We start from the raw sequence: 22,758 nt of genomic DNA, 5'->3' as shown, positions 1-22,758 counted from the left end.
TGCTTTATTTCAAGCAAAGTTATTAAGAAATACAGCATCTTATACACTATTTGCGGGGGATAAATGGGGCAGCGCCAGAGGAAAGCTAACATACAGTGGGATGAAGTCAGCAGGAAGATAACCAAGCAGTGATGTGCAAAGGGAACATGAGTATTGAAAGGGCATGGCAGACCAAGAACACAGTGGGCTCGGGACTGACAGCTCCAGTCTTTATACAGGAATATCCAAGTTCCCAGTAACTGAAACCTTAAGACTTTTCCATCCCTAACACCAGCCCCAGCCTTTCCAAGTTCATCCTTGGCAACAACGCAGGATTAGTTCCTTTTGTTCTTTCATCAGGGCCTCTGAGAAAGCCTTGGACACTGTGGTGATTTGAAAGAAAAGGCCCCCAAAGGGAGTGGCACTATTAGGAGGTGTGACCTTATTGGAGGAAGTGTGTCACTGTAGGGGCAGGCTTTGAGGTCTCTTTTGCTCACACCTTCCTCAGTGTGACTTACAGTTGGCTTCCTATTCCCTGCAGGTACCTCTCCACTACATCCGCCTGTACGTTGCCATGATCCCATCATGATGATAAGTGGACTGAACCTCTGAAACTGTAAGTGAGCCACCACAATTAAATGCTTTCTTTATGAGAGTTGCTATGGGCATGGTGTCTCTTCACAGCAACAAGAACCCAAACTAAATTAGAAGTAGATTGATCTGTCTCTCAACAGTGTGGGAGGTTTCCTTCTAGGTCTTCTGCAGGATGAAGTAGGAGAGAGCTGCACCAGTTACCTACTCCCTTCTCTGTAATGCATCTCCTTGGTTTTAAAGTGGGCTCTGACTGCACCCTCCCAGCTAGTCTCCAGACTTCTCACTGTGGTGCTCTGTTCTGTGTGGCAGTGCCTAAAGCAATGCCTCTGTGGAGAAGGAGGAGATTTTGTAGTTTCCTGGTGAGCCATTCTTCACATGTCACCCACTCCTTTTTCTTTCTTTCTTTCTTTCTTTCTTTCTTTCTTTCTTTCTTTCTTTCTTTCTTTCTTTCTTTCTTTCTTTTTGTAGTTTCAGTCCAAAAGCATATGATCTTTCCTGACAATTATTACTTTCTGGCTTTTACTTTTACTTTCTTGCTTAACATTATTACTTCATTACATTCATTTCCACATTAGAGAGTACGATTGTTTATAGTTTACTCATTTTTCTATACATCCAAACTTCCATTATTAATCTGGACAGGTTTGGTATGAAAAGAGGCTTCTAGTTAAAACTTGTTTTTATTTCTTCTTGAGACACTCAATATTGGTTTTAATGTTGCCACACTCTGAACTCCTGTATTACTTAGAATCATTCACTATTTGACTTACTTTGATTTAGTATCTCATATTTGTATGTAACACCATGTTGTAGTCTTTCTCACACCTTCTCTGTCTTTCTGTCTGTTTCTCTCCATCTATTTCATTGTGATAAGACCAAGGTAATTCTGAATTCTGATCTATTTATCTACCTATCTATCATCTATCTCATACTAAAATATTCTGGCAATCAGGTGGTCAAAAGACATCATTAGCACAGCTAAATTCTCTAGAAGTGCAATCTCAGGAGGGTTTTATTTTTATCTCTATGATGATGACTGTATACCTGTTCAGTAATTGGTGCTGTTTCTGATATTCTGTAACTCACAAGTGGTCAGTTTACTTCACACTCCTGTGGACAAATGATACTAATCTCGGGTTGTTTTTCCACTTAGTTCACACTTTGTGGCATAGAGGCATCTGTAAGCATCTTTGCTAGAAATCTTTTTTTTTTTTTTACCTGAAATCTGCCATTCTTGGCAGAGCTATTGTGGATTTCTAGTAGCTACAGACAGGTGAGCTCTTACAGCTGAAGTTCAGTGTCCTCACAGCATCATGTGACTCTTCTCCTCAGAGCATCAGACTTCGCTCTATTGATATTTCCTGTTCATCCCACAGGAATGTTTACTTAAATGTGTTCCATGAATGAACTTAAAGCTGGAATGTCTATTCACACATTTCCTGTGTAAGGGCATGCTATCTTGACAAAAGAAGGAGTTTATGTGGCAAAAGCATGCATCATTATCACACTTCCAGGTAATTATAATATAATAAACCCTGAGATCCTTATATAATATACATTGAAATTTCTGTCTGCTAGAGTTGATAATTTTTCTAGAATTTTTTATAGAATCACTCAAGATGGACAACTCTGGAGAGTCTTGTACAGTTGTTGAAATCTTAGGTTCAGTTGAAGAATAAGACAGAACCCTGAAGCATGATCAATAAAATTCAGAGACCAATATTGATGTTTAACCTGAAGATCCAAAAAGCAAAGCAGCCAGATACTGGCTCTTTCCTCAACCTCAGTCCAAAATGGTGATCCTCCAGGAATCTCAGAATGAGACTTTGAGAACTGTCTCCTCCGATTTTATAATCCTCTCTAGGGCTGAGATTAAAACTGTGGACCACTGGGATTAAAGGCATGCACCGCCTGCTTTCTATGTCAAACTAGTTTGGCTACTGGGATTAAAGGTGTGTGTTACCACTGCCTGGTCTGTAAGGCTGTCCAGAGGAGCTGATTTACTCTCTGATCTTCAGACAAGCTTATTTATTTATTTATTTATTTATTTTTAAGAAATATTTATTTATTTATTGTGTATATAATATTCTTTCTGTGTGTATGCCTGAAGGCCAGAAGAGGGCACCAGACCTCATTGCAGATGGTTGTGAGCCACCATGTGGTTGCTGGGAATTGAACTCAGGACCTTTGGAAGAACAGGCAATGCTCTTAACCGCTGAGCCATCTCTCCAGCCCCAACAAGCTTATTTATTAAAATACAAATGAAATGCCACTACAGGGCCCTACGCTTGGCATTGAGTGAAATGGTTGTCATCAAAGAGTGGCAACTGAGGGGTTTTCACTGAGTCTTATGTTCATTGTGAGACCCTAACACATGCTTCCCCTCGCTTTGTAATCATCAGTGGTCCTGGGAAATGAGTGTGCTCTCCATGTCGTGAGTGTGCACCTGACTCCTGGAACTCGCAGCCTGCAGACTGTGGCCATGGTCATGTAATTGTGAGCACCTGGTACAATTCCACTCCAACCACAGAAAGTGATTTTAAGGAAATCCTCGCTTTTCTTCTTTTTCACTTGTGATCTGAGAACTTCTGATTTAGGTGTGGTCCTTGCTCTAAGGCTCTAGGCCTGAAAGTCCTTGGAGGAGTTAGCACATCCCATAGACCCATGTCCTTTTCTCTCTGTAGCTCTGACAGGTGAAGTCCTTCACTCAGGTGAACATTGTTACATCTGCGTCGACCTCAGGACAAGGCTGAAAGACGTGTGCTTCCCTCCTCACTGATTTTCCTATTGTGTCAGTCATGCGTTTCTTTTAATTATTAATTTTTACAAATCCACATTCACATTTTCATTTCCACATTTCACAGATTCCTTCACAGCAGGAATGTTTCAGGAGGGTTTTATAGCTTCAATTCTTGTCAAATAGAAAAGACGACTTTCACATGTTTTTATTTTCACGACATGGCGCAGAACATTTCCTGGGAGTGCCGTGGGGAGGAGTCCTCAAATTTTAATTCGATATTGATTGCTTTGTTTGCTTGTGCCGGGGAAAAGTAACTGAAGACAGATGATTGAAGGAAGAAGAACCAGAAGTTCAGAGTAGATTACGTGTTACGTCTTCTGTTTGAAAGGTAAGAACTTGGAAACCATGTGATCACAGTGGACCCCATGTTCAGTAACTGTGGAAAAAACCCTTAGCTTCAAGTGTGGGTGAGTGTGGGCGCAGAGCAGAGTGCTCACAGAGGATTTCCTTTTGTCATTTGACCTCACAGAACTTGTCTGTTCACAGTTTACATCTCAAACCGACAATGGACCCATGGAGAGTCTGTGGCGATGCAAAGACCTTGAGGACCCCAAGGCACAAGCGTGCATCAACCCCATCTCTTCCCCCAGGTAAGTACTTGGATATATTCTAGAATTAAGATTCCCATATGTTTCAGTTTTAACAGTTTTGCTTGGGATGGTGAGATGAGTCTTCAGGCAAATCACTTGCTCCAAATACCTGACATCCAGAGTTCAATTCCCAATACCTTTGGTGGAAGAGAATCATCTCCTGAAAGTTGTTCTCTGACCTCTACACCTAGTGTGGCATCCATATGCCTGCAGTCACACATAGGCACACACACACACACACCTGCAGTTACATGCACACTCATACTCTCTCACACACACAATACTCTCTCTGTCACACACCCACACTAATGAATTAAAAAGTTATTTCTCTGAAGCTGTGCTATTCTTAGTATTGTTGATTAGTGTAGGACAGCTTGCCTGTAGACAACTACAACATCGGGAAGAAAAAGCATACGCACTGCCATTTTGTATGACTAGCCTTCATGAAACGTGAATAGGGCTTCTCCTATTCAGTGTTAGTCAAGACGCCGAAGAAATAATATTTTTCACATACAAACAGAAAAATGTGTTTAGAGACACTGCAGACTTGTCCATTCTAGTACAGAACAAACACTTGAACTCAGCCGTACTGCAGTTGCACCCCTGGCAGTCAGCATTGGATAAACCAGCCCTCTCTTCTAGAGAATTCAGTAATTGGAGTGAAAGCATGTGGAAGACTGAGGTAATGCTCAGAGGATAACATGGCAGAGGGAGGTAGAAACTGAGGTAGAAAATGTATCAAATTTTCATGAGAAACTATTGCATTCTATGATCTAATTGACCTTACTAATATCAATAACATTGCAACAGTTTCAATTTGACATTATTTCTACATGTTGGGGAAGCTATGTGATTATCAACATTTTAGGATTTTGGATTAGGAACTATTAAATTATAAAACTTAAAGTAAAAACAAAAACAAAAAACAGCAATAAAGAGAAAAGTGTGTTTATAGGGTTATGTACTGTGAACAATCATCGATGGTACTGGTCATTCAAAAATATAATCTATTGCTTTGGACAAACCTCTCATAGTTATTATATAATAGGATGATGCCATGAAGGAAAACATTGCATTGACAGGCTTTGAACTCTGCCACAAGGAATCAATAGAGCTATCATGTTACTGTTCTTCCTGAAATTTTAGTCACTTTTCTGTGTAGTAATTAAAGTCTGTCAGTTATTTCAGTGTTATGTAAAAATTAATGACAATGTTTAAAATGTGATGTATAGTATGGCATAATCTGTGTGAGATACAACTGCCCATTACTCTAATTATATCATTGGATATATAGCTCTCCTGATATGAGGTGTTGTGTCCTGTGGTTAGCTCAGAGTATACAGACTTGCTTTTCCCTCCCTTTATCTCTCCTTCTGTCCCTCCTTCCCATTCTCCCTTCCCTCCTTCTTTCCCTCCTTACCTTTCTCCCTCATTCCTTCCTTTGCTTTTTGCTCCCCTATTTCCTTCTCTTCTTTCTTAAAGGAAGTACATATGTATTTAGGAAAAATTGTCTTTATTTATGCACCCAAACTTCAAAAGCCAAATCACTTGGTGATTTTAAAGCAAGCTAATAATTTTTTAAGAAGTCAGGAAAACAGAGTCTTCAAATCTGCTTCTTTGTTATTGTCACATCAGGGGCAGGGGAAAGTGGAGGCTTTGACACTTCTGGGAGGATTCTTTTTGCTGGCATGATAGGAAGAAACATGCTTTTATTTTCCTGTGTTCAAGCCTAGCAAAATGATGGGGAAGGCCTTGTTTAAATGGATATGAAAAAATGAAGGTTGAGAAAGACAATGAGATTTCCTCAACACTACCATCCATGATTCCAAATCAAGAGACTAGAAAATTTGTTCACCCTAATTATGATTATTATCCTACAAAGCATTAGTTTGGACATGAACCCAAAGGACAAAAGCAGTAGAATAAAGCCAGAGCAAAGCCCGTGAAGGGAAAACACTGACTCTGTAGTGAAGGAAATGAAACAGCCTTGACCAATTAGCTAAACAGCTCAAAACTGCAGGTAATTCATAGCATGGTGATTAGATCTCCCAGTGAACCAACAAACAAATACAGAAAGAGGTACATGGGCAGTGACCTGCTTTGTAGCCAAATGATCAAAAGTTTGCTTTGATAGTAGGATGGCTAAAAAGGTGCACAGAGATCATGCATTCACTCAGAAATGAGCCCCTAAATGTGTCAAGCACTGTTCTGGATGATGATGATCATCTTAGAAGCTGTAGGTAATCTGGAGATTATCTAAAGCACACAGGGATAAGCACGCAGGTCCTGTGCAAATAACACATTTTATAGAAGAGATTTGATCTCATATGCAGAGGTTTTCTAAGCAATCTTCTGTGGACAGTGAGCAATGCTCTGTGGTCAAAGGTGACACAAGATTGTCACGGAAGGAAACACACAGGCCTTGAGCCTGAGGAATGAGATCCTGTGCTGTCATTTCTGCCTTGTAGGACATGTTGTGTTACGGGACAAGGTTCCTAGAGATACTAGAAATATGAGGAGACTAGTGTATTTAAAACAGCCTAGAATTTCTCCTGAACACTAGTATAGCATAGAGTGACAGTCCATTAAATAAGCCTAACGAGTCATGTTTCTTGTTTTGTATTTGTGTATTATTTCATATTTCTGCCTTTTCTCACTCTTTCTACTCTTGAAATCCAATTCTTGTAAAATACAGAAAACTTCATGCAGTCATTATTTTGATGATTTTTACAAAGTCTAGTATTAAGAACACTCATATTTTAAATTTTCATTATATAACATTAAATAATGCAGTACAACATAATATTGGATGTAAACATAATTTTTTGGGACACCAACTCACAAAAAAATGACTTGGAGACTTCTTATTATTTTGAAATATTGTCCTATAGCTTATGCTTGTTCCTAACTGGCTCTTATAACTTAAATTAACCCATTTATATTAACCTATGTTTTTGCCTCATGGCTTTTTACCTCTCTCTCATCTTACATCTTCTGTTTCCTCTCTGTCTGACTGGTGTCCCTGCTCTTCTTCTTCCCCAAGTCCACTCTGTACCCAGAAGTCCCACCTAACCCCTTCTTGACTAGCTAGTGGCCATTCAGCTTATTACTAAACCAATCATAAGGCACCTTAGCCAGAGACATATCTTTATAGTGTACACAAATATTCCATAATTTTCTTTTAAGGCTTGGATCTAGCATCATCTCACAGGAAAACCTGCCATGATCACTCTGCTTGACATGATGTCATCTCCAAAGGCAAAATCTTAATTTCCATTTAAGTGTTTCCTTGTTGGCATCCAGCATGTTATGGTCTCTGAGGCAGGTGTTAATATCTCACTGACTCCGCACCTATAGTCAGAAACCCTACAAGGAAAAGGACTCTCTCTCTCTCTCTCTCTCTCTCTCTCTCTCTCTGCACATGCATGCACACACACGTGTGTGTGTTTGTAAAACAGTACACATAGAGTGTAGCACTAACTCCAGTTTTAGTCAATCTACTAGGAATGCAGAAAAGAGCCTTTGAAGTTAAGGTGTCTTATGTAGTTGCAAGACCACCTTTGATTTTTATCTCATGTATCTGTTCTCGAGTGGATTTAACAAGTGTTTATGTTGCACTTCTTAGATACCTATCAATGCCAACACTGGCATCCGTTGGTTTTGAAACTCGGCTGTGCTGGGCTGATCCTTCTTTTCTTGAGCCTGATTGGACTCAGTGTCTTAGGTAAGTGAAGTAAGAGCCTTAGCTTCAGAATTTTCCCTCATAAACTTATAAGTCTTCTTCACAGCATTTCACCTCCTTGAGACTAGGGGGAAGGTCAATGACATTGAAAGCTACAGGACAACATTTCTTGTCCACTATAGAAACTTCACATTGTTTCCATACTTCTCAATTTTCCTGAGAAACATGGGGTATGCCATATGTGTATCTAGAACTGCAGAAGAATATGTCACAAGTGTGACAAAAATGTGAAAAAATCAAGGAAACCAAAATGTCCCCATATTTAGCTTATTACATACCTCCACCTTCTCTTGCGATGGGAGTGATTGAAGAAGTGCAAACTCAGGTGTGACTGTGAGCACCCACAGTTTGACCAGTCAATCAGACCATATGCAACCTCAGTACATGTATTCTGTACTTTTCTGGCTCATATATCCCGTCTCCCCGCTTGTCTCTTATTCCAGTTTGGTGATATTTTTTCTCAGTCTATATGCTCATATTTTTTGAAATAATTTAATTTTCTGAAGTGAGAAATACTGCTTTATCCGCAGCACAGTGGCTGTTCCTTAACCTACCAATGCCTCAGCTGCTAACTACACCTTGGCAATTATCGCCTCACTTTTGAGGGTGTGACCCAGGGGAACTTTCATGTCCCACTGTCCACCTTTGCCACTACCTTAGCCACCTCCATGAAGGGAGGCAAATGTTGCTTTTGACTAAGACTTTATCTTTTTATTTTCCAATGAAGATTTTGGAGTCAGATGCTGGCATGAAACCTGTTAGCTCAGAGAGGCAGAGAAAGTAGATGCCTCATCTTCCTTCTCTGCTGTTTGCTGTGGAAAATTTCTGTATACTATGTGAACATTTGTCACCATCACTGGTTTAATAAAGAGCTGAATGGCCAAAGCTAGGCAGGAAGAGGTTAGGTGGAACTTCTTGGGGGCAGAGAGGTCTCAGGGAAGAAAAAAGTCAAAGTCACCAGACAGATGAGGAGGAAACAGGATGGACAGTACAGAGTAAAGGTTACCGAGTCTCACTAAAAATTGCAGATTAAAAAATATTCAGGAATCTCTTTATGAAGGGAAAAAGGGTGTATTTTATATGAGATGATGGAATAAAAGGGTAGATTGTTGTGTCTACATTTGAATAACCACTAGTCTCAAATATTTTACATTAGTATGGATTTTTGTATGTTGATACAAAGTCAAGTTTATTTTAGTTATACTGTATATATTTTTCTACTATTGTTTAAGGTATTATCTCTATACATTTCATTTAAAAACATAATGTAAAGTATTAGTTCTTGAAAGCTATTTATGATAATAAAAAAGACAGGTTAATAGTCATATATAACAATCAAACTTATAATCAAGTTAAGTATAGTTTCAAGATCATACAGAGATATTTTAGATAGATAAGTGATCTTCAAACACTTCAAAGATCTATTAGAATATGCATTTAAAATGTTTTAATAGCATAAGGCTTTTCATGACAGTGAGACACACCTACTCCTGGCAACAATAATTTACTTCAAAAGAGGATGATGGGCATAGAAGAACCTTCATATGGAGTTTGTTTTTTTGTGGTCAAAGCTAGCCATTTGGGCAAGAAACTGTCGTTGCCCTGACTTCTGACATTATGCTGCCCAAACTGGACAAGCAGGACACAAAAGAAAGCAACTGACAAATGTTGCCAAGATAGGATAGGACAGTCCTTCAAAAATTCTTGTTTCACAGGAAAAGTCTGTCAAATATTCTAGGCTTGTAGGCCAAAGATGAATACCCAATGTTATACAGGAACCTTGGATGACTGTCTAGGCCGCCAGCTGTTTCTGTCATTTCAATAGGTTTGAAAATTGCTTGGTCTGTACCTCTTGTTTCTTCAGGTAATATTATATCCTTCTTGGGCCTCTGACAGAGTTGAAGAGTAGATAGTTATAGTTACAGTTTTCTTTCTTACCAAATTCAATGAAGACACTCACAAAAGAGGTATAAAATGTATAAGGTTGAGAGACATAAAAGCTTAAATTGTTTATCAAAAAATGTTTTGAGGTCCAAAAAGATAGTTTTCAGATGGTAATACAAGTTATGATAGAAAATGGTTTAGATATAAAACTTTAAATTCATCAAGATAAGATGCATTTATCAAGATAAGATAGGGCATTTTCTTCAAATATGCCAAATACAAATGGACTGAACATTGTGTATGCAGTTCTTACCTGATAATTGTTCTTATTATTTATAGTTTTAGTATGTTAGAATTAAGATTTTTCCCTTTTATTTAGACAAAAGGGTTAAATGTTGTGGAATATTCCTTTACATTGTGTGAATGTGTCACTGTGACATATTGATTGGTTTAATAAAGAGCTGAATTGCCAATAGCTAGGCAGGAAGAGGTTAGGTGGGAATACTGGGGACACGAGGTCTTGGGGATGAAGAAAGATAGAGTCACAAGACAGACACAGAGAAAACAAGATGAACATCACAGAGTAAAGGCCATGTTAAAAAAACAATATCAGATTTAAAAATGTGAGCTAATTTAAGTTATAAGAACTAGTTAGGAACAAGCCTAAGCTAAGACAGAGTTCTCATAATTAATAATAAGTCTGCATGTCATTATTTGTGTGCCAGTGGCCCAAAGAAAAAGCCTGCTACAGCTATTGTCCCAGCAATAGTTTCTCCTACACCAACTGAAACAAAATCTTCTCCACTAAGATGTGGTTCCTCCCTTCTACTTCCTATGCCTCTGTCTGTCTGTCTGTCTGTCTGTCTGTCTGTCTGTCTCTCTCCTCCTGACTTTCCCTAACTTTCTGTGGTTATTTCTAGTCAACTGGTTATTTGGTCCACCTCTTGACCTACAGTTAATTTTATTTAAACAATTTAATCTTTGTGTTCACAGTATGATCAAATATCCTGCGACAGAGAAATAGAATACATATCCCACCATGTGTTTCAGTATTTAATTCTTTCTGTGTTTTCTTATTTAATAGTGCGATTCTTAGTGCAAAAATCACCAACAGAAAAATACAGTGTGACTGCTCAAGAGAACAGGACTGAATCAACAGGTAATTGTGTGGCTTGAATTTCCTGAGAATAAGAGGTGATTTTTGATATATACTGTGAGTTGCTTCAGTCAAAGTTCACAATAGCCCTCCATGAATCATTATATCACTATGTTTTTTTTTTTTCTGAGAAAACAGCCATAAAATGTTAGGAACTCATGAAGAGTCACACAGTTTATAATTATTATTTTTTTTAGAGAAACTATTTTTCTTTTATTTATTTTTTAATTGTAATTTTTTTAATTGAAAAAGAAATTTCGGCCTCCTCCCAGCCTCCCATTTCCCTCCCCCTCCTCCCATTCCTCTTTCCCTTCCTCCACACCTTTCCCCCTCCTTCTCCAGTCCAAAGAGCAGTCAGGGTTCCCTGCACTGTGGAAAGTCCAAGGTCCTCCCCCCTCCATCTAGGTCTAGGAAGGTGAGCATCCAAACTGGATAGGCTCCCACAAAGCCAGAACATGAAGTAGGATCAAAACCCAGTGCCATTGTCTTTGGCTTCTCATCAGCCCTCATTGTCCGCCGTGTCCAGAGAGTCCGGTTTTATCCCATGCTTTTTCAGTTCCAGTCCAGCTGGCCTTGGTGAGCTCCCAATAGATCAGTCCCTCTGTCTCAGTGGGTGGGTGCACCCCTCACGGTCCTGACTTCCTTGCTCATGTTCTCCCTCCTTCTGCTCCTCATTGGGACCTTGGGAGCTCATTCCGGTGCTCCAATGTGGGTCTCTGTCTCTATCTCCATCCATCGCCAGATGAAGGTTCTATGGTGATATGCAAGATATTCATCAGTATGGCTATAGGATAGGGCCATTTCAGGTTCCCTATCCTTAGCTGCCCAAGAAATTAACTGGGGACATCCCCCTGGGCACCTGGGAGCCCCTCTGGGTTCAAGTCTCTTGTCTACCCTAAGATGGCTCTTTTAATTAAGATATATGCTTCCCTGCTCCCATATCCATCCTTCCTTTATCCCAACCATCCCAATTCCCCAAGATCCCCACATCCTCCCCTTCTCACTTTTCTCTCCCCATCTCCCCTTATCCCTATCCCACCCACCCTCAAGATCCCAATTTTTTGCTCGGCAATCTTGTATACTTCCCATATCCAGGAGGATAGCTATGTGTTTTTCTTTGGGTTCACCTTCTTATTTAGCTTCTTTAGGATCACAAATTATAGACTCAATGCCCTTTATTTATGGCTAGAAACCAATTATGAGTGAGTACATCCCATGTTCATCTTTTTGGGTCTGGGACACCTCACTGAGGATAGTGTTTTCTATTTCCATCCATTTGCATGCAAAATTCAAGAAGTCATTGTTTTTGACTGCTGAGTAGTACTCTAATGTGTATATATTCCATACTTTCTTCATCCATTCTTCCATTGAAGGACATCTAGGTTGTTTCCAGGTTCTGGCTATTACAAAGAATGCTGCTATGAACATAGTTGAACAAATGCTTTTGTCATATGATAGGGCATCTCTTGTGTATATTCCCAAGAGTGGTATTGCTGGGTCTGGGGTAGGTTGATCCCGAATTTCCTGAGAAACCACCACACTGATTTCCAAAGTGGTTGAACAAGTTTGCATTCCCACCAGCAATGGATGAGGGTACCCCTTCCTCCACAACCTCTCCAGCAAAGGCTATCATCGGTGTTTTTGATTTTAGCCATTCTGACAGGTGTAAGATGATATCTCAATGTTGTTTTGATTTGCATTTCCCTTATCGCTAAGGAGGTTGACCATGACCTTAAGTGTCTTTTGGCCATTTGAACTTCTTCTGTTGAGAATTCTCTGTTCAGTTCAGTGCCCCATTTTTTTAATTGGGTTAATTAGCATTTTAAAGTCTAGTTTCTTGAGTTCTTTATATATTTTGGAGATCAGACCTTTGTCTGTTGCAGGGTTGGTGAAGATCTTCTCTCAGTCAGTGGGTTGCCTTTTTGGCTTAGTGACAGTGTCCTTTGCTTTACAGAAGCTTCTCAGTTTCAGGAGGTCCCATTTATTCAATGATGCCCTTAATGTCTGTGCGGCTGGGGTTATACATAGGAAGCGATCTCCTGTGCCCATATGTTGTAGGGTGCTTCTCACTTTCTCTTCTATCAGGTTCAGTGTGTTCAGATTGATATTGAGGTCTTTGATCCAATTGACTTGAGTTTTGTGCATGGTGATAGATATGGGTCTATTTTCATTCTTCTACAGGTTGACATCCACTTGTGCCAGCACCATTTGTTGAAGATGCTTTCTTTCTTCCATTGTATACTTTTAGCTCCTTTATCGAAAATGAGGTGTTCATATGTTTGTGGGTTAAAATCCTGGTCTTCTATACGATTCCATTTGTTGACTTCTCTGTTTTTATGCCAATACCAAGCTGTTTTCATTACTGTAGCTCTGTAATAGAGTTTGAAGTCAGGGATGGTAATGCCTCCAGAAGTTCCTTTATTGTATAAGATTGTTTTGGCTATTCTGGGTTTTTTGTTTTTCCATATAAAGTTGATTATTATCCTCTCAAGATCTGTGAAGAATTTTGATGGGATTTTAATGGGGATTGCATTGAATCTATAAATTGCCTTTGGTAGAATTGCCATTTTTACTATGTTGATCCTCCCAATCCAAAAGCCAGGGAGATACTTCCATTTTCTGGTATCCTCTTCAATTTCTTTCTTCAATGCCTTAAAGTTCTTGTCAAATAGATCTTTCACTTCCTTGGTTAGAGTTACCCCAAGATATTTTATGCTGTTTGTGGCTATCGTGAAAGGTGATGCTTCTCTGATTTCCCTCTCTGCTTCCATATCTTTTGTGTATAGGAGGGCAACTGATTTTTTGGAGTTGATCTTGTATCCTGCCACATTACTAAAGGTGTTTATCAGCTGTAGGCTTTCTTTGGTGGAGTTTTTGGGGTCACTTATGTACACTATCATATCATCTGCAAATAATGAAAGTTTAATTTCTTCCTTTCCAATTCGAATCCACTTCATCCCCTTATGTTGTCTTATTGCTATTTCTAGAACTTCAAGCACTATATTGAAGAGGTATGGAGAAAGTGGACAGCCTTGTCGTGTTCCTGATTTTAGTGGGATGGCTTTGAGTTTCTCTTTGATTAATTTGATGTTAGTTGTCGGCTTGCTGTAAATAGCTCTTATTATATTAGGTGTGACCCTTGTATCCCTAATCTCTCCAAGACTTTTATCATAAATTGATGTTGAAGTTCCCAAATGCTTTTTCAGCATCTAATGAAATGATCATATGGTTTTTTTCTTTCAGTTTATTTATATGATGGATTACATTGATAGATTTTCATGTGTTGAACCAGCCCTGCATCTCTGGGATGAAGCCTACTTGATCATAATGGATAATTTTTCTAATGTGTTCTTGGATTCAGTTTGCTAGTATTTTATTGAGGATTTTTGCGTCGATGTTCATGAGTGAGATTGGCCTGTAATTCTCTTTCTTGGTTAAGTCTTTGTGTGGTTTTGGTATCAGAGTAACTGTAGCTTCATAGAAGGAATTTGGCAATGACTCTTCTGTTTCTATATTGTGAAATACATTAAGGAGTATAGGTATTAGATCTTCTTGGAAGTTCTGATAGAATTCTGCATTGAAACCATCTGGTCCTGAACTTTTTTTCGTAGGGAGGTTTTTGATAACAGCTTCTAATTGTTCGTGGGTAACAGGTCTATTTAGATTGTTCATCTGGTCCTAGTTTAACTTTGGTATATGGCATTTGTCTAAAAAAGTGTCCATTTCTTTTACATTTTCCAGTTTTGTGGCATACAGGCTTTTGTAGTAAGATCTAATGATTCTCTGAATTTCCTCTGTGTCTGTGGTTATGTCCCCCTTTTCATTTCTAATCTTATTAATTTGCGTGTTCTCTCTCTGACGTTTGATTAGTTTGGATAGGGGTTTATCAATCTTGTTGATTTTCTCCAGGAACCAGCTTTTTGTTTCATTGATTCTTTGGATTGTTTTCTGTGTTTCTATTTTGTTGATTTCAGCCCTCAGTTTGATTATTTCCAGTCTTCTACTCCTCCTAGGTGAGTCTGCTTCTTTTTTTTTTTAGAGCTTTCAGGTGGGCTGTTAAGTCTCCAACGCGTGCTTTCTCTATTTTCTTTAAGTGGACACTTAGTGCTATGAACTTTCCTTTTAGGACTGCTTTCATAGCGTCCCATAAGTTTGAGTATGTTGTTTCTTTATTTTCATTGAATTCAAGGAAGACTCTAATTATTTTCTTTATTTCTTCCTTGATCCAGTTGTGATTCAGTAGTTTACTGGTCAGTTTCCATGAGTTTGTAGGCTTTCTGGGGGTAGCATTGTTGTTGAATTCTAACTTTAATCCATGGTGATCCGATACGACAGAGGTGGTTACTAATATCTTTTTGTAACTGTGTAAGTTTGCTTTGTTACCGAGTATGTGGTCAATTTTCGAGAAGGTTCCATGAGCTGCAGAGAAGAAGGTATATTCTTTCCTATTTGGGTGGAATGTTCTATAGATGTCTGTTAAGTCTATTTGATTCATTACCTGCATTAATTCTCTTATTTCTCTGTTAGGTTTCTGTCTGATTGACCTGTCCATTGATGAGAGAGGAGTGTTAAAGTCTCCTACTATTAGTGTGTGCGGTTTTATGACTGCCTTGAGTTTCAGTAATGTTTCTTTTACATAAGTGGGTGATTTTATATTAGGGGCATAGATATTCAGGATTGAGACTTCATCCTGTTGAATTGTTCCTGTTATGAGTATAAAATGTCCCTCTCCATCTCTTCTGATTGATTTTAGTTTGAAGTCAACTTTGTTAGAAATTAGTATGGCCACACCTGCTTGTTTCTTAGGTCCATTTGCTTGATAAGCCTTTCCCAGCCCTTTACTCTGAGTAGATGCCTGTCTTTGTGGTTGAGGTGTGTTTCTTGTAAACAGAAGAATGTTGGATCCTGTTTTCATATCCAATCTCTTAGCCTGTGCCTTTTTATAGGTGAGTTGAGTCCATTGACATTAAGCGATATTAATGACCACTGGTTGTTAACTCTGGTCACTTTTTTGGTAGTAGAGTTTGTGTGTTTCCCTTCTTCGGGTTGTGCTGGTGAAGGGTCTCTAGATGTCTGAGTTATTGTGGGCATTGTTGGACTCCTTGGTTTGTGATCCCTTCTATTACTTTCTGTAAGGCTGGATTTGTGGCTATGTATTGTTTAAATTAGTTTTTATCCTGGAAAATTTTGTTTTCTCCATTTATAGTGAACGAAAGCTTGGCTGGATATAGTAGTCTGGGATTCCTTGCATCCATGGTCTCTTAGTTTCTGCAGTACCTCTATCCAGGACCTTCTGGCTTTCATGGTTTCCATAGAGAAGTCAGGTGTAAGTCTGATAGGTTTACCTTTATAAGTAACTTGGCCTTTTTCCTTTGCAGCTCTTAATATTATTTCTTTATTCTGTATGCTTTGTGTTTTGATTATTATATGGCGAGGGGATTTTTTTTGATCCAGTCTATTCAGTGTTCTGTATGCTTCTTGAACCTTCATAGGTATGTCTTTCTTTAGGTTGGGAAAGTTTTCTTCTATAATTTTATTAAATATATTTTCTGGACCATTGAGCTGCACTTCTTCTACTTCTTCTACTCCTATTATTCTTAGGTTTGGTCTTTTTATTGTGTCCCAGATTTCTTGAATATTTTGTGATGAGAGTTTGTTGGATTTGCTGTTTTCTTTGATCAGCGTGTTTATTTTCTCTATGGTATCTTCAGAATCTGAGACTCTTCTATCTCTTGTATTCTGTTGGTTATGCTTGTTTCTGTAGTCTCTATTTCTTTACCTGGATTTTCCATGTCCAGCTGGTCCTCTGTTTGTGTTTTCTTCCTTCCCTCCATTTCAGTTTTCAAGTCTTGAACTGTTTCCATTATCTGTTTGATTGTTTTTCCTTGGTTTCCTAGGGTATCATTCACTGATTTACTCAATTCTTCAAACTTTCTGTTATTCTTCTCATCCATTTCTATAAGGGCGTTTTTTACATGCTATTTAAGGGCCTCTATCACTTTCATAAAGTCAGTTTTTTCTACTTCTTCTTGATTAAGGTGTTCATGTCCCCTTGTAAGGTTACTGGGTTCTGGTGGTTTCATGTTGTGTTTCAGATTGTTGGGTGAATTCTTGCATTGGCGCTTTCCCATCTCTTCCTCCAAATGCTTCCCTATGGATCTTCTTTTACAGGATCAGGTCTCCTTGCCCACTGATGTACCTTCCCAGTGATGGCACTCCCCAGTGATAGCTCTCCTGGTGTCTAGATCAGATCTCCGTACTGCTTGGGTAGCTCGTAAACAAAGGGCCTACCTTGCTTGGTGCAGGCAGGCTATTGAGACAAAGGAACTACTGCCCAACCAGTTGCCCTCACAATTCGGTCTCAGCGCCTGAACAGGCTGAGCTGGGTGATGTTATGTGCCCAAAGAGGGGAGGGAGGCCGAAGGGGGGGTTCTGGATGCAAGCTGAGTGGGATAGGAAGAGAGAGGCAGTATCCAGGGATTATAGCCCCTGCAGGAAGACCAGAAAGTATAGGGGGGATGAGGAATGTCTGAGTTCCCTGTCCCGGGCTGCTGCCACGGGTCAGAAACTCACTCACCCCAGTGATGGCTCCAGTTTATAATTATTGATGCTGGGAACTGCATTGAAGCTGTGTGACCTTGATATCTCTCATCTTAGTCCCTTGACCATGCTGCTGACACACATGATCCTTAATAGGCAGACATCAAGTTAAAAGTGAAATATTTGATTATTTTAAGGAACACGCTGTACAGTTTACTTTGAAGTTAATTAATAAAAACAAAATATAAAATGAATCCTTTGCCATTAATAATGATTCCTTGCCATATGAGAGCATTGATCTTGTTCCAGCATGAGCTAATGAAGCAACTACTATGTGGAGCTGTCATGTATCAGAAACAGGACTGAAATAGAACATATCTTGTTTTTCACTCTAGGAAGATCAGTCATACTAAAGTGTCCGAGAGACTGGCATCCATACCGGGATAAATGCTTACATCTTTCTCAAACTTCTGGACCTTGGCCTGAAGGTCTAACTTATTGCTCTGTGAAAGAAGCCACTTTGCTGCTCATTGAAAATGAAGAAGAATTGGTAAATTGCTCAGTAGAACATAAAACACTTTCATTAAGCTAAGTTGATACCTCTGGACTTTAACCAACTGTCTATGCTAAGGAAGTGGAGACTTAGATTTTAAATATCTTGTAATCTGAAAGACTAATTGGATTTATTATTTAATAACTGAATATAGTGTGATGAGTCTATTAAAAGTATAAATATATAGAGATGAATTTCACAAAGAAGAGAAAATTTTACTGCTGGGGAGTTAGGATAGACTTGAAATAGAAGTAACAGTTTTAGAAGGTTGGCAGAAAAAAGTAAGTCACAACTAAACTTTGTGAATTAAGTCTTTCTTTCTGTTTTGATTATAGAGATTCATTCATGATTTCTCAAAGAGAAAAAGACAGCAGTTTTTTATTGGACTAAATTATGTACCACCAGAGAAAACCTGGAAGTGGATAAATGGCTCCATATTAAATCCTGATTTGTAAGTATTAAAAGAGCTAATCTGAATATTCAATTTACATCCATGTCACTGAAAATTTAATTTTGTAATTTTAATTAAGTATATAAGTATTTGAGAGGGTAAGAATAGGCTGAAAAGACAGTTTCAATATTGGTTGAAATTTTTCATGTTCAAGTAGACATCAACCATTTATAAGTGTGTGTGTGTGTGTGTGTGTGTGTGTGTGAGAGAGAGAGAGAGAGAGAGAGAGAGAGAGAGAGAGAGAGTGTGTATTTATTTTCAATGGAATTTTAAAGGACAAGGAATAGATTAACTTTCTAGGGTTGGAGATAAAAGAGATAAAATATTTAAAAACTTCTATCTGGATTACATAGGTTTTTCTTTCTTTTCCCACTTTTCTACTTCCTACATTTACATATAATTTAAATTTTTTCTTTTATTTGTTTTATTTTATATGTGTGTGTCTGAGTGTATGTATGTGTACTATGTGCATGCAGAAGCCTACAGAAGTCAGATTCCCTGGAACTGGAGTTACAGATGGCTGTGAGCAGCCATATGGGTGCTAGAATTTGAACCTGGATCCTCTGTAAGAGCATTAAATACTGTTGACTCCTAAGTCATCTCTCTAGGCCCTTACACAGTAATTCTAAAGCAAGACTTTAGAACAAAGTTGCAGCATAGCATATCGTGAACTTTCTTTCTCTAGGCAGAATCAGAAAAAAACTGCTGTTTAAAAACATTTTCATACATAGTAGGGGTCCATTTGTGTGTGTCTCCCTCTGTGTATTTCTTTGTTGTGATATGATACAAAATGCTTACTTAATTTTGATTCATAGTAAATATATGATTATAAGTGGAGATATCTATGTAAAGCAAAGGATTTGGCTCAGTTACTGTGTGATTTTACTCTTTGGTTAAAAGGATACTCTGATTAGACAGCAGTGACCAGGTACATTTGGAAGCCATCATGCTACAATGGAAAGTGTCCGTCAAACCGGCTTTTGTTTTAACCGTACTGAAAAATGGCTCTGGGTAAAAGCTCTAGCTTTGTAAACTTCCCAGTTCAGTCCACAGAACCCACATAAAAAGCCAGATTAAGAGATGCACATCTGTATCCCTGCACTCCTGCAGAGAAATGGGAGGTGGAGACAGAAGAATCATTCAGATGCTCCTGGACCAGTGAGCCTGGAGTACACAGCTGTTGTGTGAAGGCTGCTTGTTCATATCCTGGCTGCCCAGACCCCTCGAAACAACCACACAGAAATTGTATTAATTAAATCACAGCTTGCTCCATTAGTGATAGCTTCTTATCACTAATTGGCTAACTCTTACATCTTAATTTAACCAGTTTCTATTAATCTGTGTATTACCAGGTGGCTGTAGTTTACCAGCAAAATTTTGGTATGTCTGTCTCTGGTGGCAGCTCCATGGCTTCTCCCCAACTCTGTTTTCTTTCTCCCAGCATTCAGTTTTGTTTACCCCACCGACCTCTGTTCTGCTCTGCTATAGGTCCAAAGCAGTTCTTTATCAACCAGTGGTATTCACAGCATACAGAGGGGAATCCCACATCACACATCACAGTGGCAGAAACAAGATAGAAAGGGAGGCTCCTCCCAAAATTTTCCTCTGACTTTTACACAAGCTCTGACCCTTCCTCAGTCCCTCCCTTTACCCACTCTTTCTCTCACATACACAAAGTAAATATTTATTTTAACTCCCAGAGCCCTGGTCTTCCCATAAGGAAACTTGGGGAAACAGAGGAAAAGTAAAAATTTTTCAAACAGGATTATTTTGGGAATTAAGTGAGATTATGTTAGTTCCCTCACCAGATGTCTGGCTGGTGAATCCCTGGCAATCCATCAATGAAAATAAGTCATTGATTTGAACAGATTGGCCTTAATAAAAGGATCTTGAGGACTGAAGAAAGAAGCTAATGGATGAAAAAAAATAGGGACATTTGCAGAAGCCCAGCTGACGAAAGCTCATAGTTTGATTAGCATGCTGGCCGCAAGGGTAACATCAAATTTGCTGCTTAGGGACAAGAGACTCCAAGAAGAAATGATGAGAGGCAAAGGTCAGCTGTGAGAAAACCCTGCCTACTTCCTGATAGGTGACATTCTCTGTTCAAGACAGGCTACTCTTGAGCTCACCCCTTCCTTTAATCACCCCAGAAGATGCCTGTGTCTGTGCATGACTTCTGGTCATTACCACCTCCAGTGATCCTAGGAACCCTGAGTGTGGGACTAGTGTTATGATAATGCAAAGACCCACCAGCTCTGAGTTGAGACAGGTTGGAACTCCATTTCCACATGAGTTGAGGTTCTTCTCTGCATCCAATTTGGTAGACCTACTGTGTTCACTCTGTGTGTTGAATACATTTACAGAGCACCTATTCTGTGTAAATGTTGTCATGCATCCATGCATATCTAAGTGACTTCTCCAAACAGCAACCGGTAATACACTAAACATTTAAGAAATCTGTAACTCAGTAAAATGAAGATTCTTCCCACATGGTCACATGCATGTTAGTAATAGAATGAGGAGTTTTCACCCCCTCCCAATTCCCAAACATCCTTTTTCTACATTATTACGAAGGTTCTTGCTGTTAGAGTTCTTTTCTGTGAGGGCAAAACTGAAAATTATATTATTTCTATCAGCTGTATATTTAATGTTTACATGTGTTTCTAATGTTTGTTACTGTGTTTACTATGCTTAAACACTATGTAATCTACAGCATCCTTAAAAGTCCAGAGAAAATTAATGGCTGATGTGGATAATTGTAAGAAAACCCTAAACACTAGTAGCAGCTATTCTTTGCTCTTTAGATTAAGAATCATGGGCACTGAAGAAGAAAACAGCTGTGCAGTCATCTCACAGACAGAAGTGTTTTCTGACTTCTGTTCTTCAGACAACCGCTGGATCTGCCAAAAGAAACTGAACCATGACTGCAGTCCTTGTCCTGACTCCTGATTGTGAATGACATCTCTATTCCTTTGCCTTCCACATGAGATCACTGCACTGAATTGTCAAGGCTGTCATTCCTTGGCCCTCCCAATGCAGTCAGTGACACAAAGCATGGACTCCAAAACCACTGTGACTCCTACAGATGCTCACTCCCATGACTTTATTCTGTAACCAATGTTTTTATTTTATAAATGTAAATGTGCACGGGTGCAGATGTGCCATTCTGAGAGAGGTGTTCTGTAGAAGGAAGTCCAGGACAGCAGAGGGCGCTGGAGGCCTTGTGTAGCCCTTGCTGATCTCTGTCCACGAGGTCATCTTGCAGACAGCTGCAGAAAACTGTTTGCAAAATCCCTACTCTACACTCTACTCCAAGCTATCTTACAACCTTGATTAAATGTTTGACCTTGACACCAGAGGCCCGTAGTTAAGGATCTAGGGAAGGGAAGAGTTTGATTTGATTGACACTTCCAAATTAATCAAGTCAATAATTAACTAATGTATGATATTGAGAGTGACTCTAGGTAAAATGAACTCTGTCCATGTGATGTCGCCCACACTACGGTGTTATTGTACCAGTAGACTCTGGGCAGATGCTGGGCATTGACCCTGGGCTTGCCAGTCTCCAGAGTTGTGAGACAAGAGGTCTCTTCCCCTCCAATTTCTTGTTATGGCAACAAAAAATGGACTAATACAGGGATTTGTCTCTTCCCACCATTCCAAAGGCCTTTCCATTCTAATTTTCTCATCACTTCTTTCTTCTGCACCCCTCTATAGCTTATGACATATACTGTAGAAAATATGCAGCTAAATATTTGGTTATTTTAGTATAAAATAAATGACATCTTTTCAATCTTCTTTTAGAGAAATTAAAATACATATTTATTCTGATAAATATTCTGGATGTCTGCTTTTATTTCTTACTCTCATTGGTTTTGGTTTTTTGAGACAGGGTTTCTCTGTGGAATAGCTCTGGCTGTCATGGAACTCACTTTAGAGACCAAGCTGGCCTCAGACTCACAGAAATCCACCTGTTTCTGCCTCTCGAGTGCTGGGATTAAAGGCATGTGCCACTACTCTCTGACTCAGATATCTACTATTCTAAAAAAAAGTATTGTCATATTTTCCAATGTAATAGTCTGGTATTCAAGCCTGGCCCTCTGCCAGTTACCAAACATGAGAAGAGATGAATATGTTGAGGATATGAACTAAAGGAAAACGTCCACCTTGGTGGGAATAAAAACTAACATGGTTCTTATGGAAAACAGCATGGAATTCCTCTCCTCAAAAATTAAAATGAATCCATTGCAACACTGAATAATCTCACTCTCCATATATACTGCTTAAAAATTCTGAAATGTTATAAAAATTAATTTTTAAAGTTGAAGGATCGGGGAGGTTTGCAATTTTCCAAACTTTCACTCTAAAGTAGTGTCTGTCTTTGATCTTGAGGTATGTTTCTTGCATCAATAGATAGGTCTTATCTTTTAATCTAATCTGCCAGTCTGTTTTCTTTGATTAAGGAATGA

The 22,758-nt window shown here is 38.9% G+C and overlaps 1 protein-coding gene across 1 annotated transcript; it reads left to right on the top strand.

Moving 5' to 3' along the window:
• Positions 1-547: 547 nt before the first annotated feature.
• LOC130882593 (killer cell lectin-like receptor subfamily B member 1F) lies at positions 548-21,687 on the top strand. The gene is made up of 7 exons (XM_057782847.1): positions 548-595; positions 3,860-3,963; positions 7,589-7,687; positions 10,674-10,748; positions 17,681-17,835; positions 18,174-18,289; positions 21,094-21,687. The coding sequence occupies exons 2-7, from the start codon at positions 3,879-3,881 to the stop codon at positions 21,236-21,238; spliced, it is 675 nt and encodes a 224-aa protein (XP_057638830.1). The 5' UTR covers positions 548-595; positions 3,860-3,878; the 3' UTR covers positions 21,239-21,687.
• The last annotated feature ends 1,071 nt before the right edge of the window (positions 21,688-22,758 follow it).

Source organism: Chionomys nivalis, chromosome 1, assembly GCF_950005125.1.
Source record: "Chionomys nivalis chromosome 1, mChiNiv1.1, whole genome shotgun sequence".
Taxonomy (NCBI): domain Eukaryota; kingdom Metazoa; phylum Chordata; class Mammalia; order Rodentia; family Cricetidae; genus Chionomys; species Chionomys nivalis.
This window is presented reverse-complemented; position numbering and strand designations above follow the sequence as displayed.

Excerpts from the sequence above, each read along its gene's own strand:
- LOC130882593 (XM_057782847.1), top strand. The coding sequence starts at position 3,879 with ATGGACCCATGGAGAGTCTGTGGCGATGCAAAGACCTTGAGGACCCCA. Across the intron at positions 7,688-10,673 it reads GATTGGACTCAGTGTCTTAG|TGCGATTCTTAGTGCAAAAA; the intron begins GTAAGTGAAGTA and ends CTTATTTAATAG. Across the intron at positions 18,290-21,093 it reads TCCATATTAAATCCTGATTT|ATTAAGAATCATGGGCACTG; the intron begins GTAAGTATTAAA and ends TTTGCTCTTTAG.